The 26,156-nt window shown below is 34.8% G+C and overlaps 1 protein-coding gene across 2 annotated transcripts in view; it reads left to right on the top strand.

Moving 5' to 3' along the window:
* LOC149425229 (solute carrier organic anion transporter family member 74D-like) overlaps window positions 1-24,111 on the top strand; it is a 47,554-nt gene extending 23,443 nt beyond the window's left edge. Inside the window, exons 2-11 of one of the 2 annotated variants that reach the window (XM_089650170.1) lie at window positions 3,096-3,279; window positions 4,111-4,277; window positions 6,038-6,308; window positions 7,620-8,054; window positions 13,308-13,668; window positions 18,569-18,707; window positions 18,923-19,167; window positions 20,005-20,210; window positions 20,393-20,576; window positions 23,955-24,111. In XM_089650170.1, coding sequence (XP_089506296.1) covers window positions 3,096-3,279; window positions 4,111-4,277; window positions 6,038-6,308; window positions 7,620-8,054; window positions 13,308-13,668; window positions 18,569-18,707; window positions 18,923-19,167; window positions 20,005-20,210; window positions 20,393-20,538 — 2,154 coding nt within the window. In that variant the 3' untranslated portion in view covers window positions 20,539-20,576; window positions 23,955-24,111. Of the gene's footprint in view, window positions 1-3,095; window positions 3,280-4,110; window positions 4,278-6,037; window positions 6,309-7,619; window positions 8,055-13,307; window positions 13,669-18,568; window positions 18,708-18,922; window positions 19,168-20,004; window positions 20,211-20,392; window positions 22,188-23,954 lie in introns of those variants that run through there. The other variant, XM_089650167.1, reaches the window with a different exon arrangement.
* Window positions 24,112-26,156: the final 2,045 nt, after the last annotated feature.

Raw genomic sequence — 26,156 nt, 5'->3', positions numbered from 1 at the left:
AAAATAGAAAAATCATTCTTTAAAATGATAAATTAATGAGATTAACAAATTAAATTAAACAGTGTTAAATAAAAAAAATATTTTAAATGAAATATAAAAATTATTTTTTAATTAAATATTTTAAAAAATTACACATTTTAAATGAAATATAAAAAAAAGAAACAAGGAAAAATGTATATTCGCTACAGAGTGGTAAACTCGTACATTACAGAAAAGTAATTATGAAGATTTCGTTTCATCACTAATTTGGAATATTTAAACATGCCACATTGTGTATATTATGTACAAACTAAATAGATGGTTTCCTGGTTACGTGATTTATAATAATTACTAAGGACGGGTTGTTTCTGAGATAAAAAAGTGGAAACAATTTTTTTGCTTCGTTCCATCTAAATATATAGGGACGTACTTGTATCACTTTTACCAGTGATTCCTGACATTATTTTGACAAAAAAATAGTAATAAAATTGTGGTCTCCAGTGACTTTCTAAGGTTTTTCAACAAAACATTCTTCCGCATTTCATCACTGGTCGCTAACCCTTTACCACCACCCCGACTGTCTAATATGTTTTTAACTGAAAAAAAACATATTATATGTCACCTAAGATTAAAATTTCATTTATAATAGGTACATGAAAAGGGATAGTCAGAATTCTCGATAAATCAGGTCCAATTTTGAAAATGGCAACTAAAATAATTTTCTCTTAAAAATATCATACTATAATAAGGTACTTTATAGTTAGCGGCTGCTACCTCTAGGGGCTCTGCTTGGCCTCGATACTTGGTACTTCTTCTCTTCGGGTCCCATAAACTTGCAAAATACATATTGATGTTTGTGAATAGTTCCAATAAGGAACTAGAGTGAAAACTATTATGGCTTAAAAACTTATATTCTTATAGATCAACAAACGCTGATTCTGAATATTAAAAAATTAATAAAGCGTCATTTAAAAGGCTAGCATTACACTTGTAAGTTTTTTCGTAAATTTACGACTTCTAGCCAATGGGCATATTGCATTTTTAAAATCCAATACGCCCATTGGCTAGAAGTCGTAAATTTACGAAAAAACTTACAAGTGTAATGCTAGCCAAAGGAATTAAAACCGTAAGTGACATAAACGCCCTGTGATTGGTCGGCGGGTTCTGACACATCTTACACCACTACATGCATTAAAAAGCGGACAATTTTGTGCAAAAAGTTACGCTGCTCTGGAACACGACTTACTACAACTGTGGTTTACAAATTTTTTCAAATTTGCTGATTTCATACAGACCCAAGTAGTATTGACCTTAGTGTTAACCCTTTCACATCCATATTATTATTTCCACATATGTAAAATATGTAATGCTTGATAATACCTCAGAAAATTATTTGAAATTTTTTAGTATTAATTTTTTTTTCAGTAGTTATTCTACGTTAATTTGACTTAAAATTGAACGTCAGAGGGTATTTTTAAATAGTAAAGTAAAATAAACATAACACAGAAATAATAAAATTAACTATTTCATGTAAAAATTCACATTCACAATGTAATGATAAATATCTAAGGTTTGAAAACATTTTAACTAAAATTAATTCAGAAATAAACAAATAATCTTTCAAAATTCGCCATACTAGTCGAAAATATTTGCGTCCCTGCCACTGTTAATTTGAATGAACATTGAAATTCATTTACTTTGAACAGTGAATTGAACTGATGTTATTTATAGAATACAATGCGTTAAAATATTTGTAATTTGAGTAGAAAATATTGATATCTCACCTTAAATTAGGTAATCAATGACGGCAGAATTCGATGAAACCCACAATCAGCAGAGGTCAAAATATGTATCGTTTTTGTGGCGGGAATAAGAATTTTAACCGAACGGAAAAAATAGACGCCACAGAAAAGATTACAAGCTATAAGAAAACAAAAACATGGCTTTTCTAAATTGCTTCAGTTACAGTAAAAAATATCACAAAGTTGGTGTTGATTTGGATTAACCTTGGAGCTGAAAGGATTAACCGACAAAACCGAGGTAAATATGACATCGGGCGTACCCTGTCAGATTTCGATAATTTTGGTCAATTTTGGTGGGCCTTGAAAAATGAAAGCTTTGAAAATAGAAGGTAAACTTTCATACAAAAAAAAATATATATTATATTGAATTATTACGAATCTGGAAAAATGTGAAGAAATATTCAAAATATGTCAGATTTTTATTTTTTTATGCGAATACCGCACAAGATTCCCAACTGCTCTCAACCGTCTGGAGCCAGGTGAGACTATGTATCCCCAATTAGGGTATGTTGTGAGGCTAAAGGTAGTGGGGAGGGGAATGAGATGGGGAAAAGGAAGGTGGGGGGTACCTGGCTATTCAGACCTGGTCATCAAAAACGGCTAAAGCCATTTCAAGAAACGTTTCGATTCAGAATGGTGGTCTTACACCAGGGCGATACTGAGAGTATTTTCCACTATGGTGTTTATCCTTTTTTATTAAATATTTGTGAAGCAACAAAAACTAACGAAAAACATTTTACTTTTGCAAAAAGTATCTAACAACTCTACACTATGTATTTTTCATAAACTTACATAAAAATTTTAATCGTTTTCTTTTCTTTGAGATCTTCCATATCCTTATGAATTTTTATGCTCAAGGTTCAATATTGGCGCTTTGAAATATATATTACTACCTATTTATAAATATTATTATCTAAGCGAGGTTTTTTTCATTAGTAAACAGGTTTTACTAACGGAAAAAACTCTACTGAGTGTATCTTCGTCAGTGATTGTGTAATTGAAGTTCTATGTTTTATGACCAAATTATGTTTTTTTTAAGTTCCAATAACGCTTAAAGTACCAGTATCTCTATTAACTACCAAGGAAACCAATCAATGTTATACAAATCAGTATAGAAGTATTGTGTGAAAGTAAATTAAGCCTCACAACTCCTGCCTCTAGGAGGCGTTTAGCGTACTGTCATCAGAATATATGAGAATGGTCAGAAGTCTTATTATAATAATAATAATCTTATTATTATAACTATTCTACAGAATTTGATGATATCGATTAGGTAGGAACTCTATTTCATGATTTAATTATATTTATTTTTAGAATAAAGAAACCACTTGTGGCTTCTGGAGTTTCCGGCCGAGATACCTGCAGAAGTTCGCTACACCTCGATGCTTCATGATCGTGTATGGCCTCCTTGGCACCACACAAGCCATGGCGTTCATCTATTTTGTGGTGTCCCTAACCACCATGGAGAGAAGGTTCAAAATACCCAGTAAAACTACAGGTCAGTATCTCCCTACCCATTTAAATCATAATATGTAAGGACAATCAAACTTGGAGATGGAATCATGGAAGCGTGCTAACTATCTCTGAGGTACGACCAAACTGCACGCCCCGTTAAGAGTATATGATAGTTATGCATTTTGTGTGTAGATAGAAATAATGGCGGGGCGCTGCTGTGCATAAATGCGATTTGCAGTGGTATGGATAAACGAGAACGATGTTGGCAACACTTTTTTCCACTTTTGATAAGACTAGGCTAACTAACACCTCTCCAAAATTTTTCTTTGGTTCCATCATTAAGATTCAACATATACATTTAAGGAATTTGTGAGGCTGTCGCTTCAATTTTATATCGTTCATATTGTTACTCTCTAAATATTATTCAGTGCTCATATTTACAATGATTGATTTTGTGGAAGGTCTGGCTCAGAGAAGAGATATTTTCAATCCATTTTTAAGTGAATATCCTTTAAGAGATTCAACTGCCCAAGGTCAGTTGGACTATTGCATCCCCATTTGTGGTCTGTTGTGAGGCTGAGGGAATGTGAGGGGAAGAATATGGGGACGAGAAAGTTTGGAAAGTACCTGACTATTCAGATTTAGTAACTAAGTATGCATAAAGCCATTTGAAACAATTTTTCGATTCCAAACGGTGGACTTTCAACAGGGCGATACTGAGAATTTCTATCTCTACCACTCTGGCCTTATTCTCTTCTCTCATATTGTTACCATGCACTGTGTTAGCAATTATAATTTATTGTCAATTAGCTGAGTGCTTTACTCTATTATCTAAAGTATAATGTTATCAAAAATGATTTATTTTTTATTGCAGGTATAATGTTAAGTGGAAATGAAATTAGTCAAATATTATTATCACTCTTCCTTTCCTACTTTGGTGGACAAAGGAACAGACCGCGTTGGATAGCGTGGGGAGTTCTCTTCTGCTCACTGTCCTGCTTCATTCTTGCCTTGCCGCACTTCATCTACGGACCTGGTGATGTAAGTATATCATATATTTGAAGAAAAACAAACATTATGAATAACATGACAATATTTGAAAATCTCTTACCCGTGCAATGATGGGATAACTAAGCCAGCGTAGGAATTGAACCCACCACACCTGGGCGGAAACCCGAAGTATTCGTCAACTCAGTCACTTAATGGTCAAATTAGATAGTATGGTTCAACACTTTCAAGGAAGTTATTGCTTTTGGCAACAGTAAACAATGATGTTCAGTAGACGATTGCATATATTGATAAAATGAATGCCTCCTTCCCTCCTTAGCCCGGTATCATTCAATTCCTAGTGTTAAAATAAATTGAATCCCTCCCCAAGTTATTTTCAGGTTTACATTATATTTAAGCAGTTTTTATCACTTATTTATCTGGAATCAGTTGCATACATCTTTAGACCAGTCTCAAACAAATCTGGTTGGTATGAAATTGTCATTGTAAAAGTCTGAAGTTACCAATAGAGTGAAACCGGTCTGGCCTCAAATAAATTGTTGAAAGTCTTTTAACCTCTTGAACGTCAGCGTGTCTAAAGGATACTTTTAAAAAATCATTTCTCTGAAAATAATTCTGTGGAAAATATATCTTATGGTAGGTTATATACTATTTTTATAAATACATAAATTCATTATTCAGTATGAAGGTACAATTTAAAACAAACATCATTTTGCGAAAAAAGTTAGTTATGTATTATGAAATAGAAGAGAAAACAGAAGAGCACAGCGAAAATTTATCGTCGACATTCACAAAGCTAATCAAAAATTTTCGATGGAATTTAATTTACCCGAACACAGCTCAATAAATCAGGTCAGAAAACCACCGTTTGCGGTTTGATTTTCATATTTTTCATAACCTTTTTAAAACTCCCGGATGAAGAATTATTTGCCTACTCATTCTGGGGAAAAAAAATTTATCCTAAGTCGATCACACACTTATCAGACAGCCACACATATCTTGACTCTCCAAATCTCATATGATTAAGAATTAACAATGTTCAAATATGCAGAAAAGTTATATGTGGTTCTGTTTGCTACAATAATGTTTAATTTTGAAGGTTGATGAATTTAATCGAAAAGCCTTTTTCAGTTTACTTAACCTTTTGAATTTGTAACAGAACCTTGAGCAAAAAAATCACAATAAAATGCATTTCATGATCAAAATTCTCTGATTGCTTTGTGATTTGTTGTAAAAAATTACATGATTGCATAATCATTTATACTTATTTTTTTTAATAAAGCATGAGCATCACATTATTATTACACTGATTTTTTTGTAAAGTGTGCAGCAATAACAAAATTATAATACTCATTTATCCTATAGTGCCAAAAAAAGCGTTGCGAAAGACATTTTTTAAGTGTTAACATAACCTTAATGTTATAAATTTATAGGTAGGTACTTACTCGTATCAACAGTTTGTTGTGAATGGGTCTTGTAAATAATTACTTCTTCACTTCTTCGCAGCAAAACTCTGTGTCTTTAATTAGACTAAAAACTCTCATTTTCACAAATGAGTGCATAGGACAGTCTGGTGGCTAATATCCTCTCTATTATGCTCTCAACATCTCTTTAATGCTAGAAACCCAACTGCTTGCTCACCTCAGTTCTGAATATGGAGGGGCAAACCTATATTACATACTTTTACCAATATCTGTTGGATAAGTCTATAACCTCTAAGAACTAACTAACACTGCAGCCATCTATGTTTTGTAGCTCGAACTATAATAAATAGCTTTGTTAATTTCATACAGGATGCGCTAGCACTTACCAGGGAGTATTCGGATATCTACCAGAATGCTTCATCAAACCAACATTTGGGAGGAAAGACAATGCTGTGTACCAAAAGCAGAGAGACTGAAAGCTGTGAGGAGACCAATTTCTTCGACGAGTTCTCTTTGCTGCCCGTTGTCCTAGTGTTTATTTCCCAGTTTGTTCTTGGAATCGGAAACACACTATACTACTCGTTGGGTAATACCTATATGGATGATAATACCAAGAAGACCAGTACCCCAATGTTACTAGGTTTGTCAAATTTCAATAAATAAGATGTTTAATATATTCACTGACAAATAATATTTATCTCATATTACAAAGTCAGAATTCACAATATTTTCTTCAACTAAATTTTACTATTTTTTCCAATGGCCGAGTAAGTTAAGGCGTTGTCCCGGTAAGACAAAGATCCTGAGTTCGATTACCAGTGGTGACCGTTACCTTTTTATTTTATTGTGTCTTGTTCTGTTTCATGTTTTGTTTAGATTTATTAGTATAATCTTCTTCTTTTAGGATGTATTACATTGACGGTTATAACCTTCAAAAGTTATTCCAATAAATTTAAATATTTATTTGTTTACCAAAATGTTAACAATGTATAAAACGATGTTATGATTCTTTGATTGGTTAAATTGATAAAATAATGAAAATCTGAAAACAACAACAAACATTTAAATAGGAACATGTAACTTACTGATAAAGAGATTCATATCATTCCATTACCTGAATTAACCTACATAGATAGAATATTATCAATTCAAAATTTTGTTCAGTTTGTGTAACTTTTTATTTTATAATATTCATCACAAATGTTCTAATTTACAAGGAAGCTAATGTTTTGCACTTTTATAAAGGACTAGTTTTAATACATGACACACAGCTTCACCTGAGTTTTGACATTATTATTTTAACGTTAGCTTCACACAGGAGGTCCTGCGGAAAATAGTTCCTCTCAAGGCCTATTTCATCTTTGGGGATATGGAGGGTCTTTTTGGGGAAGGAAGGAGAGAAAGTTCTGGGAAGGAAAAAGGTGCGAGGGTTGGGTAGGAATCTGTCAGTGCGTCCAGGAGTGACGGATGTATGAATCCATGTCTCCCATTGTAGTGCAAGGCGATGTTCCGAGAGATTCAAAAAGTTTCCCTCGACCAGTCTCTCACAATCTGGCCTGCAATGCAGTTGGTGGATAGACGCATCCGCCACCGAGACCCGGACAAACCTCACCACATGAACCGGAGCACCCCTGCTAAGTCACCAAACCTAGTGAACCACTCGGGGTGATCTATGGCAGAGGTTTCGGTTTTCCGATAAATGGTTCCATGGGCGACGGTATCCATATCAGGATATTCAATTGAAACTTTCATTTCACGTTGAAACTTCATCCATTTTTTAAATCTTTTTTTAACTTGAATGGATAGTAATTAACTAATTGGCCTTCAACAGGTTCAAAGCTCCATAGTTCATGATGGAAATGATCTTCGTAATGCTAAATCCCACCGTTCAAGAGTTTTTTCTTCACAGTCAAAGAAGATGGAGGAATTCATAAAGAATGTTATTTTGTAGGTTATGCTTGCGCTCTCCGCACTCTCGGACCAGCCGTTGGATTTATTTTGGGACCCCTTTGCCTGTCTCTCTACATCGACCCGTCCCTGACTCCTCTCATTACCAAGGATGATGCCAGGTGGATGGGAGCCTGGTGGCTTGGCTGGATCATCCTCGGAGTGCTCATGTTCTTGTTCTCCTTCCTCGTGGGACTATTCCCCAAAAGCCTTCCCAAACCCATTGAACCCATCATCAACCCCGAAGATGGAGTGCCGCAATATCCCAAATACACACCACCCATCACGGAAAAGACTATGAAGGATGAAATACCCCTGGCGAGGAATCCTTTCTCTTTGGACGTGGCACAGGTACCACAAGACGCCATTATTGAGCACAGTAGCAATGTCGGAGCAGCATTCTCTCAACCGGATGGAAACAATTTTCCAACAATGAAAGGTATGTAAATACTTCATAATAATAATCGAGTTCAAATATTATTTCAACAGTATATATCTACTCATCTTCATAAACATTTAAATTACAATGATTATTTTGATTGCTATACCTACGTAATTCAATAAAATCATACTTACATTATCAAAATAGAGATATTCATATAGAGATAAATCGCTGACATAAATATATGTACAGTATAATTATGAAGTTAATAATAATAATGCATGAAATCCTATTCAATGTTATGATATGACATATTCTGTAAACACGTGAGATGATAAACATATAAAAAGAATTTATTATTCTTCCTGAGCAGGTTTACTTTTGTCCAATACAGTCTATTAATATGATTGATATCAGAAGTGTGTCCAAAACAGTAATCACATGTTTATTTACAAATATTTCGAGAGGAAATCTGTACATATTATGTATTATCTTTTTAACTAAATAATATTAAAAAATATCTGCCCATTCAATAGTATCCACATGCATAAAAATATATTATCTCCTGGAGTTTCAGAATTTTTCAGATTTTTCCACCATTGAATATTCTAATTACCAAGTGAAAATTAGACATACCTAAATTGTAACAATTTGCACAATACATTTCCATGACACAATACAATACATGCCATATTGTTTATTCAACCTGCCGATAAAGGTATGGTTGTGACGATTATGATTTCATCAACAGTCTTAGGCGCATTACATTAATATTATGTCTCATGCAAGCTAATGCCATATCGATTTAAACAGTGATAAAACAGCAATTCGTTAATAATAATAATAAGTATTCATTCCGGTATATGGTGAGGTTTGTGTAGTCCCACCATTGATAGACTTACTCTTACATTAAATCTGGATATCATTTTGATGAGCTTTGAAGGTACACCCACCCTGTCCCACCCCGGTATAGGTGACTTATGGTCACCCCTTCGGAGCTCTCGCATGAATCTAATTTTTTTGAATAAACGGCTCTACAATTTATATAAATGAAGCTAGGCCTTCAATGTCCCCGCATACGGTGTTATGAAGCGGTATGCAAGCGCTTACAAGTACTAAACTAAGGACAACACAGAAAAATAAACAACAAAACAATCAAGTTCAAGTGTCAGGCAGATAGTTAGTGGAGGGGACCCACACTCCAGTACCTGTAAACACATAAAAGTAAAGAAAACAATAGAGTGACGGGGGAGTTTCGCCGAACCACGACTGGCTGTCTTGTTGAGAAATTGGTGGTGGTTGGGGCGACTGGTGCAGGTCAGGACTTCCACACCCCTTAGCCGACCGCCCGGTGGTGCCCTGAAGATAAGTATTGGAAAAAGAGGGATAAAACCCTAAAGAACCTAGGGGAAAGAAGCGTCAGGAGGTCGGAGGCAGGGTGGAGGTTACCCCAGCCCGCACAGTCACCCCTCTGACCACCAACGCTCATCAGGGGTGGCGCAGGTGATTGGCGGAGTCCCCAGTAAGAAAGAATAATAAGAAGCTCCAGTCGTGCATGCGGGGACGAGGCCCGTTATCCAACCCCTAATGGGGAAAATAAACAAAACAAAACAGACAACGGAGTTCAGTTCTCGCCTGTAAACTCGTTGCTGTTACTAAAAAAAAAGAAAAGAAAACCGGAAAAAATACATGCAAAAAGAAGAGAAAATAAGAGGAAAAATGAAAAACAATAATCAATCCAAAAAGTGCCACATAAGGGCAACGGTAAATAAGTAAAAACAAAAGTAAAGGTGTAAAAATAAGATCTGCATGGTCTGTAGAGAGGACAGTAAGTATTGAATAAGAATAAGAAGTAAGAGAGATAATTAGTAAACACAAATATATAAGAGTGCTTACAGTGTCTGTAAAAAGAAAAACAGTGTGTTATCCTTAGACAGGGAAAAAGAAACATATGAAAAGAAAACAGAAAATAAGAATTAAAATTAAGTTAATTAAAAAAAAAACAAAAAACAAAATATAAACGAATGGAAATCATCTGCAACAGCTGGTACAGTAAGAAAAAGAAATAAGATAAGAATAGTAAAATAAGAAAAACTGAATAGCATATACAATAATGAAAGAGTTGTAAAAGAATAAGTCATGGAGCAGGAGCAGTACACCGGGGGTTCCCAATTATTACACTAGTCAACGATTCTAAGCACAGGCCATCTCTCAACCCAGATCCTAGTAAACTTCCTCAAACATTCGAAATTCACACTATTAGAAACAAGATCGGTGTTCCACACCGGTCTAATGGGGACATTCAGACCTTCTATCATTTCGTCTCTGGCATCCTTCAAAATCTCACAGTGCCACAGAATTTGCTCGGCCGACTGGTAATTATTGCCACAAGCGCAATTGGGGTGGGTGGACAGGGCAAGGCTGTGAAGCCTTCCCCTGAATTCCCCATGTCCTGAAAGGAGCTGCGTAACGTGATGGTCCAGTTTGAGGAAGGCCCCTTCCATTCTGAGTTTAACTGAAGGGAAGAAGGAGAAGGTCCATCTTCCCTTGTTCGACCTATCCCAACGGACCTGCCACTCTTTGAGCGACAGGTCTCTCATCGTTCGGAGCAGTCCTGGGAGAGTTCCTGGTCCACCCGGTGTCAGAACGACACCAAGGTGGTTTGCCGGGGATCCTCGGATTAATCGCTGCTTCGCTAACACTTCCCTAATCTCTAGATCAATTGGTAGTACACCAGCCAAAATTGGCAAAGCGTCCGAGGCGACGGTTCGATATGCCCCAGATAGTGCCAGCAGGGGAGTGCGTTGACCCCTATTGAGAGCTAGAAGTATTAAGCAGTTATCCAGGCGGTGCTCCCAAACAGAGGCAGCATATGAGACTTGCGCAACATATACCCCCCTGTAGAGAGCGTGCAGAGCCGGTCTGCGAAGTCCCCACTCAGCCGTGGAGATTCTTCTTAGCTTCAGGAAAAGCGCCTGAGCCCTGCTGGATACATCTTTGACATGAGCCAGAAAGGAGGACGATCGATCTAGAGTGACACCTAAGTATTTGACGTTATCCACAAATTTGATATTAGTGTCTCCCATACGGATGGTAGGGTTTCTTTCCTTACTGAAAGAACCCTTCATCAGGAGACCCATTGTCTTCTGGGGAGCGAAGGTCATTTTATTCCTCTCCCCCCATTTAAGGAGGGTGTCCAAACCTTCACCAGCCTTACGTTCAACTTCTCTTCTACTGTCCCCAGAGACAAGAAACATTTTATCGTCCGCATAGTCGATCATAATACATCCTTCAGGCAAGGGTAACCTAGAGGAGTCATCGAAGGTTATATTCCAAAATTCAGGAGCTAGGTTGGAGCCTTGAGGGCACCCCATATCGACTTCGCGTTCAATAACGGTGTCGCCATGAGATATAATGATGGTGCGGCCCGATAAGTAATTGTCCACCGATTTAAATAAAAGTTTTGGGCAGTTCCTATTTTTAACCTTGATGCGTATCATGTCCCACCACGCGTAGTCGAAGGCACCAGTGATATCGAGGAAGATATCATCTTCATTTTGATGAGCTGTAGACAGACCATGTGATCATATATTTGAAACCAGGAGGGTTCGAGAATGCTTTGAATAAACTTCGACGCCAGTTGAGCATTGACCGCCGAAGAGGGTACATTAAAATAACCAGAACCTACCTACGTATATAAAAGTAAAGTTCGCTAAAGTAAGGCAAAGATTTGCAGCGCAATACATTATGGGACTTTTCTAAGCAGTATCTGAATGTTCGTTTTTTAAACGAATCGCCTGGTGTAGCGCAGCTAAAAATGAGTGAGATAGGTAAATTGTAACGCATTTGAGAAAGGGACCGCGACCTGCGATCGAAACCAGAGACATAGGCCGCCACCGAAACTTGTAATTTCGCTTTGTATGGGGGCCAGTTCGCGCATGCGACCAAGACAGGAGACAGAGACCGGCGTCCGCAGACAGCAAGACGGTCTCCGCCCCGGACCAGTAGTGTCTTGTATGGCGCTTATGTGAATCATGTGTGTTTGTTGTAAAAAATGAATGCTTTTTCTGATGAAGACTCTGCTGAGAAGCTGATTGAACTGATTAGACAGCACCCTCCGATATACAATGCTTTACTTGTCAAGATAAACAACAAAAATTTAAAATACTATATTACAAGAAGGTACTTTATCGCTTATCTGAATTCTTGACATAATCAGTTCCAATTTTGAAAATGATAATTAAATTCAAAATAAATCATAAATGAAAGTTTCTACTTGTCTCCACCCACAGAACATGCAGAAGAGACCGAGACACTTGTTTCGGTTTCCGTCTCTGGTCTCGGTGCCCGGTCACGGCGTGAACCGCCGCCTTTACATAATCATAGAGACATCCCAAACTTTTTTTTACCCGATTTGGGATTTGTAGTTAAATTTTTTATGCAGCCAGCAATTTGCACGTCATTGTAAAAAGTACTAGTAATTTGTAAGCAGATATTATTTTTTAGGACTGAAGGTTGATATTTCAGTGCGAATTGCCTGCATGCTGTCAAGTTCACTTATTGACAAATCACAGAAAGGGAAAAGGTCACGCCGCTTCCCGTGCTCTAAACAACTTGGGTTGGTTCTCCTTTTCCTGATTGGCTGATCAGTGTGAAAGTCTATGAGTCCCACACATTCCATATAGAATAGCCTTACACACATTTTATTATAAAATTAGTAGACACATGAAACACAAAAAATATGTACATACTTACTGAATATATGAAAATAAAGCCTTTAGGGAGCTGTGGTATTTTCATTGTTAGGTGCCATTGTTTTTCTCGAGTATGCGTTGTTGCTGGGGGCTGGATTGGACTATGACGGTTTAACTATCTAACTTTGCTGGTTGTAATAAAACTTATAATATTTCAAATCAGTATGTGTTCTTTATTTTTATAGTGGAATAACTTGTTGAGTAAAACCTCAAAATTGTAATATTTAATCATTGAAGTTAATATTAACAACTCTCAAAGAAAAATGTTATAGTTGCATCTTGGAATTGAATTCGGGACCTCAGACTTGCTGGAGCTTTGCTTTGCCACTGAGCTAATCCGACCCTTATCCCTTTTGGTCGTTTTTTAACTGAATCATACTTCGACTGAGTGCTACCAACATTTTCTTCATTTTCTAAATGCATGTTTTTTTGACTGCTACCTTTATATGGGATTGCAAGATTCTACCCGAATTTAATTGCAATCTATATAGTATTTCAACACGTTTTCTTTCCATTTTTATTAATTGATCTAACATGTAAATAAAATTTGTTGCAGAATTACCAAGTGCATTGAAAAGGCTTGTCTGCAACAAAATATTGATGGCAAACATCTTGGCTGGAGTGTTCTATGTTCTGGGATCCAGCGCATATCTTACCTACATGGCCAAATACATTGAGGTCCAATACAACAGGCCGGCAGTGACTTCCACCATTATAGCTGGACCAGCTATTCTTATTGGCATGATCGCCGGCTTCCTGGGATCTGGCTGGTATATATCCAAGAAGAAACCAGTTCCTAGGAGATTACTTTTCTGGAACATTATTGTTGGGATTGTGTATCTGATTGGCGAAGCTTCATACATCTTCCTCGGGTGTCCGCAGAATGCAATCGAACAACAGTTGTCTGAAAGCGGAAGGTAAGTGCAAACTTAATTATGAAACAGAAAATCTGTTTTGATGTCACCAGAGATGTGCTTTATTTCAAATAAATCCATTTCAAATTGAAATGCAAAATGCAAAATATTTTCCATTTAGCATTTTAAATGCTTTACTAAAAACCATTTTGCATTTTAAATGCCTTTCTCAATGCATTTTCCATTTTAAATGCTTTTTTGCAACATACTTCCTACTATCTCCACTCATCTTTTTCCAAGTCCCAAATATCAGTCGGTCCTCAACCTCGCTATGAGAGATAATTTACAATCACAAGTTGCTCCCTGGTAGGAGCCCTGGCAATTGAGTGATACCATTACAAAAAATACTGATTCAAATACTGAACATGGGGCCATGACGCTGTAATATTAAATGTTAGATAGCAGTTTCTATGTTTTTACGTTGGCAACATTAGTCCCGCGCAAATTTTTTGTGGTTTCATAATCTGTAGTCGTGGTGTTTTTGGATTTACCATCATGTAATATGTTTGTTCTACATTGATGTCCATTATTAAATGACAAAATTGTTTAAAAATTCTATAATTATTTTAATTGTTTGACCTAAGAAACCATTTTGCATTTTCAATGCATTTTGAAAATAGATATTTTGCATTTTGCATTTGAAATGCTTTTCTAAAAACCATTTTGCATTTTCAAATGGAAAAGTTTTGACCCATTTCCATTTTGCATTTCAAATGGTTTTGGGTACCCATTTTGCACATCTCTGGATGCACATTTTGCACATCTCTAATATAACTATCAAATATGTGAACTCTGTACCTAAAATTATTGAATGTGCGCCAAAAAACTGAAACAACAAAAAATAAAATGCTACTACCAAAATGTGAGAGGGATCCGCACTAAACTTCCCATGTTGCTGACTTCGGCGGCAACTATCAGCAGTGATATCTTCATTTTAACCGAAACATGGCTCGACTCAGGAATCAATTCCGCCGAATTAGGCTTCCCTAATTTCAACATCTACCGTATGGATAGGAATTCTAAAACAAGTGCCAAAACGAGAGGAGGTGGTGTAGCCATTGCTATCTCAAAAAATCTCAGTTCTTCAAAAATATCCACAAAAAACACATCCATCGAGCAACTATTTGTCAATGTGAACACTTCTAGAGGTAAAATAATAGTGGGATGTGCATACTTACCTCCGAATTCTGATGTCCAAAGCTACAGCAATCACTGCGACGAGGTTGAATCAATTTGTGCTAAATATCCTAATACTAAACTACTTCTAGTTGGTGATTACAATCTGCCACATTATGATTGGTGTAATATGAATTCTGTCAATTCTTGTTCTAATGTTAATATTCGTGTTATTAGAGATATGGCACTGTTCTTAGGTCTAACACAGTGTAATAATGTTCTTAATATAGGAGGTCGTACGTTGGATTTGGCACTGTCAAATGTGTCTGACATCTGTGTTGTGAGAAGTACCGAAATTCTATTACCTGTCGATGTTTACCATCCACCACTAGAAATATGCATGTCCAATCTTAAACCAATTCCTATCGTAAAAAAGGTAGTAGAAACTCGAAATTTCAAAAAAGCTGACTATGTTAAAATTTCAAATTTCCTTAAACAGACTGACTGGTCATTCTTTGATAGCGACGATGATATTAATGTACACCTTAAAAAAATTTACTTCATCGTTAATTCTGCAATTGAACAATTTGTTCCTTTAACGACTTACAGAGAAACTCTATACCCAAAATGGTTCTCAAAAGACCTGATAGACTTAATTTACCTCAAAAAATTATCTCATAAGAGATTCAAACAAAGTCGCCTGGCCATCGATTATACTGCGTTTCAAAAATTGAGGGCAGAGTGCAATAAGCTCTCCGCAAAATGTTACAAAAATTACATTAGTGATGTCGAAGGCTCTATCATGGACGACTCAAATTTCTTTTGGAAATATGTTAAATCCCAAAAAGAAAATGGTACTTACATACCTAGTAGTGTGTCATTCGATTCTAAATTATCCCAAAATCTTCAGGAAACTGTTAATCTTTTTGCTGATTTTTTTAGCGGCGTTTACATTAATGCAAGTGAAGACAGCAATATTTCGTGCTTTGATTTGGTTGAAACTCTTGATATATCTGACTGTAATGTAACCATAGACGATATTATATCTAAGCTGAAGAGTCTTGATTCCCGAAAATCCGCAGGACCTGATAATGTTCCGCCCAGGTTTTTAGTAAATTGTATGCATACATTGTCATATCCTATTCATAAGTTATTTACAAAGTCACTCTCATCAGGTGTATTCCCGGACCTTTGGAAGTTTAGTCTTTTAACGCCCATTTTCAAAAAAGGTAATAAGAGCGAAGTAACAAATTATAGGCCAATATGTATAATGTCTACTTTACCCAAACTTTTTGAAAGCCTAGTACTAGATAAGTTGATATCCCGAATCAATCGAACCATCTCTCCCCTTCAACATGGATTCATTAAAGGTAGATCTACTCTTACCAATTTGATATTGTACACGAATGATATTGTTAATGCCCTTAATGCATCACATCAAACTGATTCCATATATACTGACTTCAGTAAGGCATTTGATAAAGTAAACCACAAAATATTATTACGTAAACTAAAATTGTTGGGAATAAGAGGGAGCATGTTGGAATGGTTTAAGAGTTATCTATTAGGAAGGTACTTAGCAGTCAAGATAGATTCGTTTACTTCTTATACATTTGCTGCCTCGAGCGGAGTACCACAGGGATCTCACTTGGGCCCAATATTATTTTGTTTGTTTATCAATGATATTGTTAATATTTTTACTAATGTTAAAGTCCTGTTATTTGCCGACGATCTGAAGATATACAGAATAATCAAAGACGATGACGATCGCGCAATTTTGCAGTTGAACCTTAATAAACTATGTGCGTGGTGTTCTGTCAATGATTTGCAACTAAATTTAGGTAAATGCCAGATTATCAGTTTTTACAAAGGCAAAAATCCACTTAATTTTTCCTATTTTATGAATGGTGCTAATCTTCTTCGTGTATCACAGATTCGTGATCTTGGTGTTATATTCCACGAGAGTCTACAGTTTAACGAACACATCGATGAAATAACAAGCGATGCGATGAGAATACTAGGTTTTATTTTGAGAATGGGAGCAAATTTTAAAAGTATGTCAACATTAAAACATCTGTATTGCTCGTTAGTACGAAGCAAATTAGAATACAATTCCACCGTATGGTCACCGTACTACAAGGTCCATTCTCAATCATTAGAAAAGGTACAAAATAAATTCCTTCGGTACATTAATTTTAAAATGAAAATTCCAATCGAATTTATAAATTACAATAACTTGCTTGCTGAAACTAAACTTCTTAAATTATCTGATAGAAGAGTGTTAATTGATTTGCTATTTTTATTCAAAATTATTAAATCTTTAATTGACAGCCCTAATTTGTTGGAACTTATTTGCATTAATGTTCCTGCTAGGCAAACTCGCAGTAAAGATACTTTTAAATTTAACAAGAACCTCAACACTAATTATTCTATTTTTTCACCAATTCCTAGAATTCACAACCTTGCGAATAAATACTGTGAACTTATAGATATGTTTGGTTTTGACAATTTTGTGAGCTTTAAAAGGCAACTTATTTCGATTCTATCGGCTAATAATTAACTTTTATAGCTTTAATAATTTTATTACATCTTCTCCCATTCGAAACCTTTCAAGTAAATTATATCCATATTTGTTTGTTTTTTATTTGCTCTACTATACACTTATAATTGTATGCATATACCTACTAACTACTTTTTATACATAACACTATGTTCCATCTCAGATCTTATTATTTCTTATTCATGTCGATATTGCTAAATTCTATTAGTTTTTGCTTTTTACAGGTGCAACTCTTATTTTGTTATTTTTTTTTTTTTTTAAATCTCTGTTATAATGTTCTTTACCTCACGAGTAAGTTACACTCTAATTTATATTGGTTTATCGATTTGTTAAACTCACAATTAATACTGGGTTTAAACACACCCACTTACTTACTTTTTATGTTGAACTTTCTTTTACTTACTATTTCATGCTTGGGTATATTTTATATTGAATCCATCTTATTAGTGTTTTGCTAATTTGCACAAAATTTTATTATATGTGTTGCTTTCTTACAATTAACTCCATTTATCTTCTTATGTTCAATTATTGTAATCAATGTAAATGTATATTTTCATGTAAAAGCCCATTAGGGCGTAAATAAAAAAAAAATAAAAAAAAAAAAAAAAAAAAAAAAAAAATAATAATAATAAATAAATAAATAAATGTCACACTAAAAACTTGCAAATGGTGATCTCCTTCAATGTGTAATTTGTGGAGCAATTCCTATCAGGACGTTCTAGGTTCATGAAATCATTTTCAGTTTGCAATGATCATGTTCATCATGTTATGTGAAATTTTGAAAAATTCTTTTAATTGCAAAAAATAATAAGCCACAATATTGTTCACTCATTTATGTAACAGATATTATTTGAGCACCTTACATTATTTTTTATTATGATTTATTTTTGGGTAATTATACCATGTTGCACTTCTTTATATTGCTTCTATATACATAAACACCCACATCACCACACTCTAAGCATCTGAATCCCTGATGATGGACACAGTCCGAAACGTTGGCTAAACAAGGAAGCGAAAAAAGCATTATAAAAATCATCCAAATATTATTATTATTATTACAATAAGTTTCATGTTAATAATAATCTACCCAACCTTCAAACAAGTGAAATGTCTTTTTATTTGTATAATTATTCCAATGTTGTATCAAAAATTATAAAAAAATAATAATGTTCAATAATGTGTCACTAAATATGTGATTTCAATGAAATAAATTGTCTCCCTCAGGTCACTGCTCATCTCTTCGTGTAACTCTGACTGTATGTGCGACAGTGTGAAGTATGACCCCGTCTGTCACCGTCCCAGTGGACAGATTTACTTCTCAGCCTGTCACGCTGGCTGTCTCGGTCAATTACCACATTCACAGGTAAAAACCAATACAGACAATAAAACAATGAACATTGAACAAAATGTCGGGGCATGGCAACAATGTTTTTTATTCCATGGCCGATGGAAAATAAAAAATATTTTGTTCAATGTTTAGAGAACATTTTTTGCAGGAGACACATTTTTAAGGAAGCCTGTATAAAATATGTTTTTTGTTGATTGAATGACCAATTTGGGTGATTATTATGATTTCAGGTGTACACAAACTGTTCCTGTGTCCCCTCTCATCCTGCCATCAGTCTGCTAAACATAACTGGACTGAATAATACTGAACTGGGAGGATCCAACTATTCGGTACCAGCCTCCGAATGGAATTTACTTCATGCTGGTTCTTGTTCTACGGGATGCACTTTTGGATACATCATGTTCTCAGTCATTGCAATGTTCATCAACATACTAGGATCATCTGGAAAAATTGGAAACATATTAGTGAATTACAGGTAAATAGCATTAAGAAAGGCATAAAACAGCCACAAAATCTAAAATGTGAATAGTATAATCTATTGACAACAACTAATTAAACATTCAATACTTATTAAATTATGTACCGAAATTTGCGAATCTGCGAAATTACTTTCTTCTATGGATTACTTTTATACCTGAATTAATAAAAACATTCCTAGGTTATGAATAACCTTAAAATGATATGACTTCTTCGTGCTACCATCAAAAAAAGCTCAAATTTTTGCTTTTGGTAAAACGGAGAATACATCTCGAATAGGATTGAACCTGCAATTCTTGGGTACAACTGATTGATGTTGTATTTAGTCAATGGTAGAACCCAACGCTTTCAACCACTCTCCTAAACAGCGATTTCTTTCTTTCCATTAAAATAACGCAAGACAAAGGCTAAATTTGTTATAGATCTATCAAAGAACGTACAAAATTACCAACAAAGTCACAAATATAGGGCCAGTACAGAATTACCATTGTCATATACAACTGATTACTAGATGGTGTTGGAATGCAATATATACTAGGTATTACACATAAATAATAACTATTGCTGCCTTTTAGAGAATAATAGATCACCAGAAGGTTATTTAGGTGTTCTTAGTGCACATTAGACTTAAATCTTATCATTATGTAAAGAAATATATACATAACAATATTTAGGTACATAATGTTGACAATTTTTAAGCTTCATGGTAAAACAATAATTTTTCTAATATTTTGCTAATACATAGAGCTTCCGTGTGACTTCAACAGATGGCAGTAGTAACAAGATGTTCTTATAGTTTTGTTATAAAATTTATAATATTTATGTCTCTTTCCAGGAGTGTGGAAGTGCGGGATAAGTCTTTTGCCCAAGGCTTGCTGCTTCTCATGATATCCTTGTTTGCCCTCATTCCTGGGCCCATTATATATGGAGCCATCATAGATTACACATGTGTGGAATGGGGAGAACAATGCGGAAAGAAAACTAACTGCCTCATGTACAACAAAGATAATTTCCGGATTTACATCAATATTGCTGCATTCTGTGAGTATTAAATCTGTACTATACAAAACAAGTACGCAGATAGTAAAGAGGAATTTAATATTATAAATAAACTAAATGGAATATTATCTGTACAATAACACAACTAAATGTGTTCCACTGTGGTTACAACCCACAATATGTTTCCATTACAAAATGCATTTATTACATTTCATATTTTCCAGTATTCACGCTGCTGGGAGTAATCTTGGATGGAGTGGTTTGTTACCTAGGAAAGAATTTAGATCTCTATGGCGACACAGATGATGAAAAACAAATAACGCCATTGCCAGGAGATGCAGACAAAGATAAAGACTCGAAATTACAATAATAGATCTTAAATATTCTAAATTAATTTTATTATAACCGGTAAGAGCTTGGTGCGCAAGGTTCGTAGAAAACGTATTTAACAAGGTTAGCTCAACGAGGGGGTAGAGCGGTAATTGGTTACAATGTCGTGACGTAGATAGAAGCCCATTTTTCACTGGGAGATTTTAATATACTGCTGTACAAGTGGCTTCAAGCGACTCATAATGCATTTACAATGATTTGTTTATAATGTGTTGATAATATTAAACTAATTATTATATTGAAACTAATGTTCGAAATAAAAGGAAAAAAAAATACCAGGAATATTTGCAGTGTTACTTATGCATTGATGATGTACAATCGAGGTTATTTATCAGCATCTTGTACATATTGCCTTTGAAGACAATCAAATTTTCGAATCGAAAGTCTCATTTAGCAAACTATCATGATGAGGATATGGCGTATTTACACAAAGAATTGAACATGGTTGTAGATACTCTCAGCATCACCTTGGTGAAAATCGTGAAAGACCACCATTCGTAATCGAAGCGTTGCTTGAAATGGCTTTAGCCGTATTTGGTGTCCATATGTGAATAGCCAGGTACTTCCCGACCTTCCTCTTCACGATTTCCTTCCCCTCCCCATACCGAAATTGCCCAAGTTCTTTTCGTTACAGCTAAATGGAATAATACAAAATAAGTAAAATTTCAACAACAACTCCACACAGGAGGCCCCGAGGAAAACAAATTCCTTTTATCTTTGGGGATGCTGTGCAGAAGGGTCTTTTTGAGAAGATGAGGTCGTGAAAATGGGTTTTGGAGAGACTCATGTTGTAGGAGGGAGGAAACACGAAAATCTTTCCACAGCCGAACTGTTGAAATTAGGAACTAGTTGTCGAAAAGACAGAAAAACGAAGAAAGGTGGCTGCCAAATTCAACAGCGGTCAAAATAATGTAATGCTGATGTATGTAATGGTGATGTATGTAATGGTGTAATGTAATGGTGATGTATGTAATGGTGTAATGTAATGGTGTAATGGTGTAAGAATGTAATGGTGATGTATGCAAATTATGTAAGTTTAATTCAACTGCGTTTTCAGTTCAGAGAAAATGCATTAAGTCTTTCTCGGACGACCCCTACTTATTCTACCATTCATTACTGATTTTCACATATCGAATTTAATTCGACTCTTATTTAGAAACATAAGTGCAAGGAAATTTACTTAGTTTTACCAAAAAATTATATTATGTACCTAGTGAAAAGTGAAAGAGATCGTTTCCTATCAGATTCCAACTGGTCTTTGATCTATGTCACGAGCTTGGGAGCGGCCAAACGCGTTTTTTCTGAAAAGTGCCAGCGTGAGCCAACCTTGTTAAATACTTTTTCTACGAACCTTGCTTGGTGCATATTTAGTCTGTTCCAAATGGTTACAGAGAATATTACATTTGTGGTATTTTTAACTAGAAAAATAAGTAATAGATTTTATGTGCACCTCTCCAAAAATAATATTTTGTACATACATAAGAAAGATTATGTTAAATTAATTTGTTTATTGTATTAAATAGGTATTTAAATAATATTATGTGATTATGTAAATATATTGTAAAAATAATAAAAATGAAAATCTTGTAAGTGCAATAATATAAATTATTTTAGTAGTCTCACTGAAGATTTCATTACGAAACTAATTGTTAGTTTGCTGTTAAAAAGAACTTGCTATTAACAGAACTTAAAAAAACCTTTCACAGAACTTGGAAATTAACTTTGAATTTTGAAGAATTGTTCAAATTCTCCGAAACAACCCATCCTAACACTGATTGATGAATTCAAAAGGTGAAGTCAAATTTAATGACTTTGTGTTTTTATAACAATAAACTATTGGGTCCACGGTATGAAAACAAAATCTCTCTAAAACTTTACGCTAATAAATTTTTATTTTAAATAAAATTTTTTGAAAATCACTTCATAATGAATGCATGTATATCGAATCATAGTGTGACAGGAAATCTATTTTTTTAATATTATCAATGTCCAAATTCAAATTTACCAGTATTTTTTTTTAAAGTTTGTTTTCATAGTTAAATTAATTTTCCGAGTATGAATTTTTTTAAGCCTTCCAAAATGACCATAACCCGAGCTGTAAGAGGTAGATGGGTGCGTGACATCATCCGTGCTATGCATGTTTACTGTGGGTAGTATTGGGTTGGCATTATCTAAGGAGATTCTCTTTATTCTTCATTAAGGAATTCCACTAATTGTTTTTATCAATGTTAACCATCTAAATAAATTAAGGGTATTTTTTTTAATATTAAAATTTCATATTAAAATTAATTTTTAAATCAGGAAATTGGGGCTCCATGGTATTATCCTTGCACAGGCTAAAATGTTGCTGCAGGTTTGAAGTGTACTTGCCAGCAGGGTTAAACCAGTTGTGTTGTGAGCGAATAGCTTCAATATTACCGCTAAAATTTAACAAAACCTTCTAAAATGTCAGGAGATAATGTTAATAATTATTCATAACGATGTCTAAAAACTACAAGCATTATAACGCAATTTATCGATATTCCAAGATGTTTTTACTTAAAAAATTGTAGATGCAATCTACTATTACCAATACCATCTCTGACATATTATTATATAAAATGACATTATATTCACATGCTTTACAATAATTGAGTGTATTAATGGACACTTATATACACAATACAAAACTGTATGGCAACCTTTCCCATTTATTCGCAAAGTACGCCATGTAAAAGAAATAGATGCGCAGAGAAGTTTAGGTACAAACTTAACATGGATTGTCACAGAGTACATTGGACGTCATATTTTGTTCGACCAATCATGGAAGCGTTTGTAGAGGATAGCTTTTAAATCACTTTTCAATAATGATTTATTAATTCTGAGAGTAAAAATATAGAATTACATATACCTATATGTATATTCAGAATCAGTGGCGGCCGGTGGTCAAAATATGTGGGGGTTCACCGGATTACAACATTAAGTCATAAAATAAATTAAATAAAGGTACATACCTATTTATAAATAAGTTCTATTCTCTGCTCCTTTTGTTTAGCGAAGACCCCTATCAATGGTAAACACCGATAGTGCGTTCAGTCTATCCTGGCTCAACGTATTTAAAAAAGATTTTATGCTTTTTAACATTGAGAAACATCTTTAGCTTTCAACTGAGGTCATTCCAAATGAATGGTGCACAAAAGTTTTAGTAATTTCACAGTCTCGGGATAGTCTTCTAATAAACAAGTACTATAAAAAAGTTGTAAAATTGATTTTTATTAAATAGCTCATTATGGTGTTTATCTTAGGCACGGTAGCCTGAATCCAATTGCATTCTGATGTCAACTTTTCCTAAAACCTTTAAGCTCAAAACTTTTTGTAAATGTAAATGACAAGAATTGTGTTTTTTTATTTTTTCAGAAAGGTGAGTTACATCAGTAACACCGCTGATTGTCCAAACTGAATCAATATCGTAAATTAAACACGGAAAACAAAATAAACTATTCAATTGATCACATGCACACAGCTACGAAGCTTTGTTATACATTGTTTTGTTAAATGATCGAGTAAACTTCTTCGATCCAGATTTTCACTCTTGTTTTATTATCAGTTCAGGTTTTAGGTGAACCGGCATTTTGTATTATCACTTTGTTTTCAAAACTCGACCTATTGTTCTCAATGTATTCCACATTCAAACTTATTCTTAATTAATACGTTGAACAAACACAAAAGTAATCATAAATTAGTACAACCTGCAATTGATATGCCTTATTAATAATTGATATACAAGATCGATATAACCTGCAATTAAACTTCAAAACTCTCGCAGAGTAAGAAAAGTTTTAAATTCCACAGACAAGGTCCGGCAACGGCGAGCACTGACTAAACTGATAATAAGAATAAGTAATCTGACCATCACTCATCTCTTAATGACATGTTTTATCCTGTATGCTTGTTATCGAAGAAGCGGAACATTCGCTGAAAAATAGCAGATGGTAAATTGAAACCACGATATCGACAATAATATCAAACATACGCGTTTTAGTTTAACTTTCTACTGAATAAACCGTTCCTTCTGATGTGGTGGTAAAACCCCGAACGCCGTCCTTGATAAGGTATTATTTGCAAAGAATAGTATGAACTGGTATGTACCCACGCTTTCGACTGTTCCACAGAATATGCGACAAAGCAGTTAAATTTTGGATCGCAATCGAAAACGAACTGCTACGAACATAGGCACAAGTCAAAGTCGGTCTGCAAGTTAAGCGCGCTTAATAAGTAGGCACCTTTTGTATGAGATATTATAACCGAACCGAGTTTCGTATTGTGATTAGCCATGTCGGAAATCTTGTTGGTTGTTCGGCGCTCGGGAGCACATATTAGCTGGCCGCCACTGTTCAGAATCGGTGTTTTATGGTCTAGGTACATGAACATGAACATTTCTTTCAAAAGTCAAAATATATTACACTCAACTTCCTCATTGTCGAAGCATTCATCCCTGTGAAGAGGAATATAGCACGTCAAACTTTGCGTTGAACACACACAACATTGTTATTGAGGGTATTTTTTAGTTAATACTTTTTGTAAGCAATGTTTTCTCATATCCATCGATAATCTTCCAGGGGGATCAATATTTTAGGTTTTTCATGTCATCTGAGAGTTGTTGGTCCCGGATCTTGAACATCTGCTTCTAGTTTTTGTTTCATCAGTTTTCCTGACTTTATATCATTTTTTGGAGGTGTGTTGAATTGTCATTTTGATGGCATACCCGGTCACCCTGTTTCCTTACCTGCCTTAGGGCCGTGCAACATTGTGTAAAAATGATTTATAACTCATGTTACCCTTATTATGTGACTGGTACACTCTAAAAGCATTGAACAAATCAAGGGCAGTAAAACCATGACAACTCGCTATGTACATTTTTGTTATCTTTCTGATTATAGAAAAATAAGAAAGATATTGGTCAGAACGATCAACCTATTTCATAAATTTGTTGTATTCAATTATAGATTGGGGTCTCCAGAATCGTTCTTTTGTGTCCAATCAATATTGTGTCTTTCAAGAAAGTTGGCAGAATGAATCGTAGAAATCATTTGCATTTCTCCTTTTGACTGCCAAACGAGCAGAAGTGTATTATTTTTTCAGCTAAATATTGATTGACCTTCACGGAGTTGAGTTTTGAGTGTTTTCTGGTGAAAAATGCAATAAGCAATAATTGTTGAATGAAAAATACAAAAACATATTGAATTATATGGCGGTTTGGAATAAGCCGAGGAAGTTAAATTTGTTAGCTTAATTGGTAGAGCAGCGAACCGGCAATCAGAATGCTGTGGGTTCAATTCCCATTTGCGGATTTTATCAATTTGTATGGATGTTTCAGGATAACAATTATTGCTTATAGTAATGGAGGTTTGTTGTCTTCAAACAATCTGGTAGACCACTATTTATTCTAATTGATCTGCAGGTTGTTATTTAAAGCAAAAGGAGGATTTCATTGGTTTGTAGAGTATTGTAATAGTTGTCCATATTTAAAAGATGCTATAAATTTAAAAACGGATTCAAAACTAAAGTTATGGTATCTAACAATGGCATTCCTTGTCCACTAAATAGTTCTATGTTACA

Source organism: Hesperophylax consimilis, chromosome 3, assembly GCF_061612785.1.
Source record: "Hesperophylax consimilis isolate HC1 chromosome 3, BYU_Hcon_1.0, whole genome shotgun sequence".
NCBI lineage: Eukaryota > Metazoa > Arthropoda > Insecta > Trichoptera > Limnephilidae > Hesperophylax > Hesperophylax consimilis.
The sequence above is the reverse complement of the archived record's forward strand: the minus strand, read 5'-3'. Positions and strand labels throughout refer to the sequence as shown.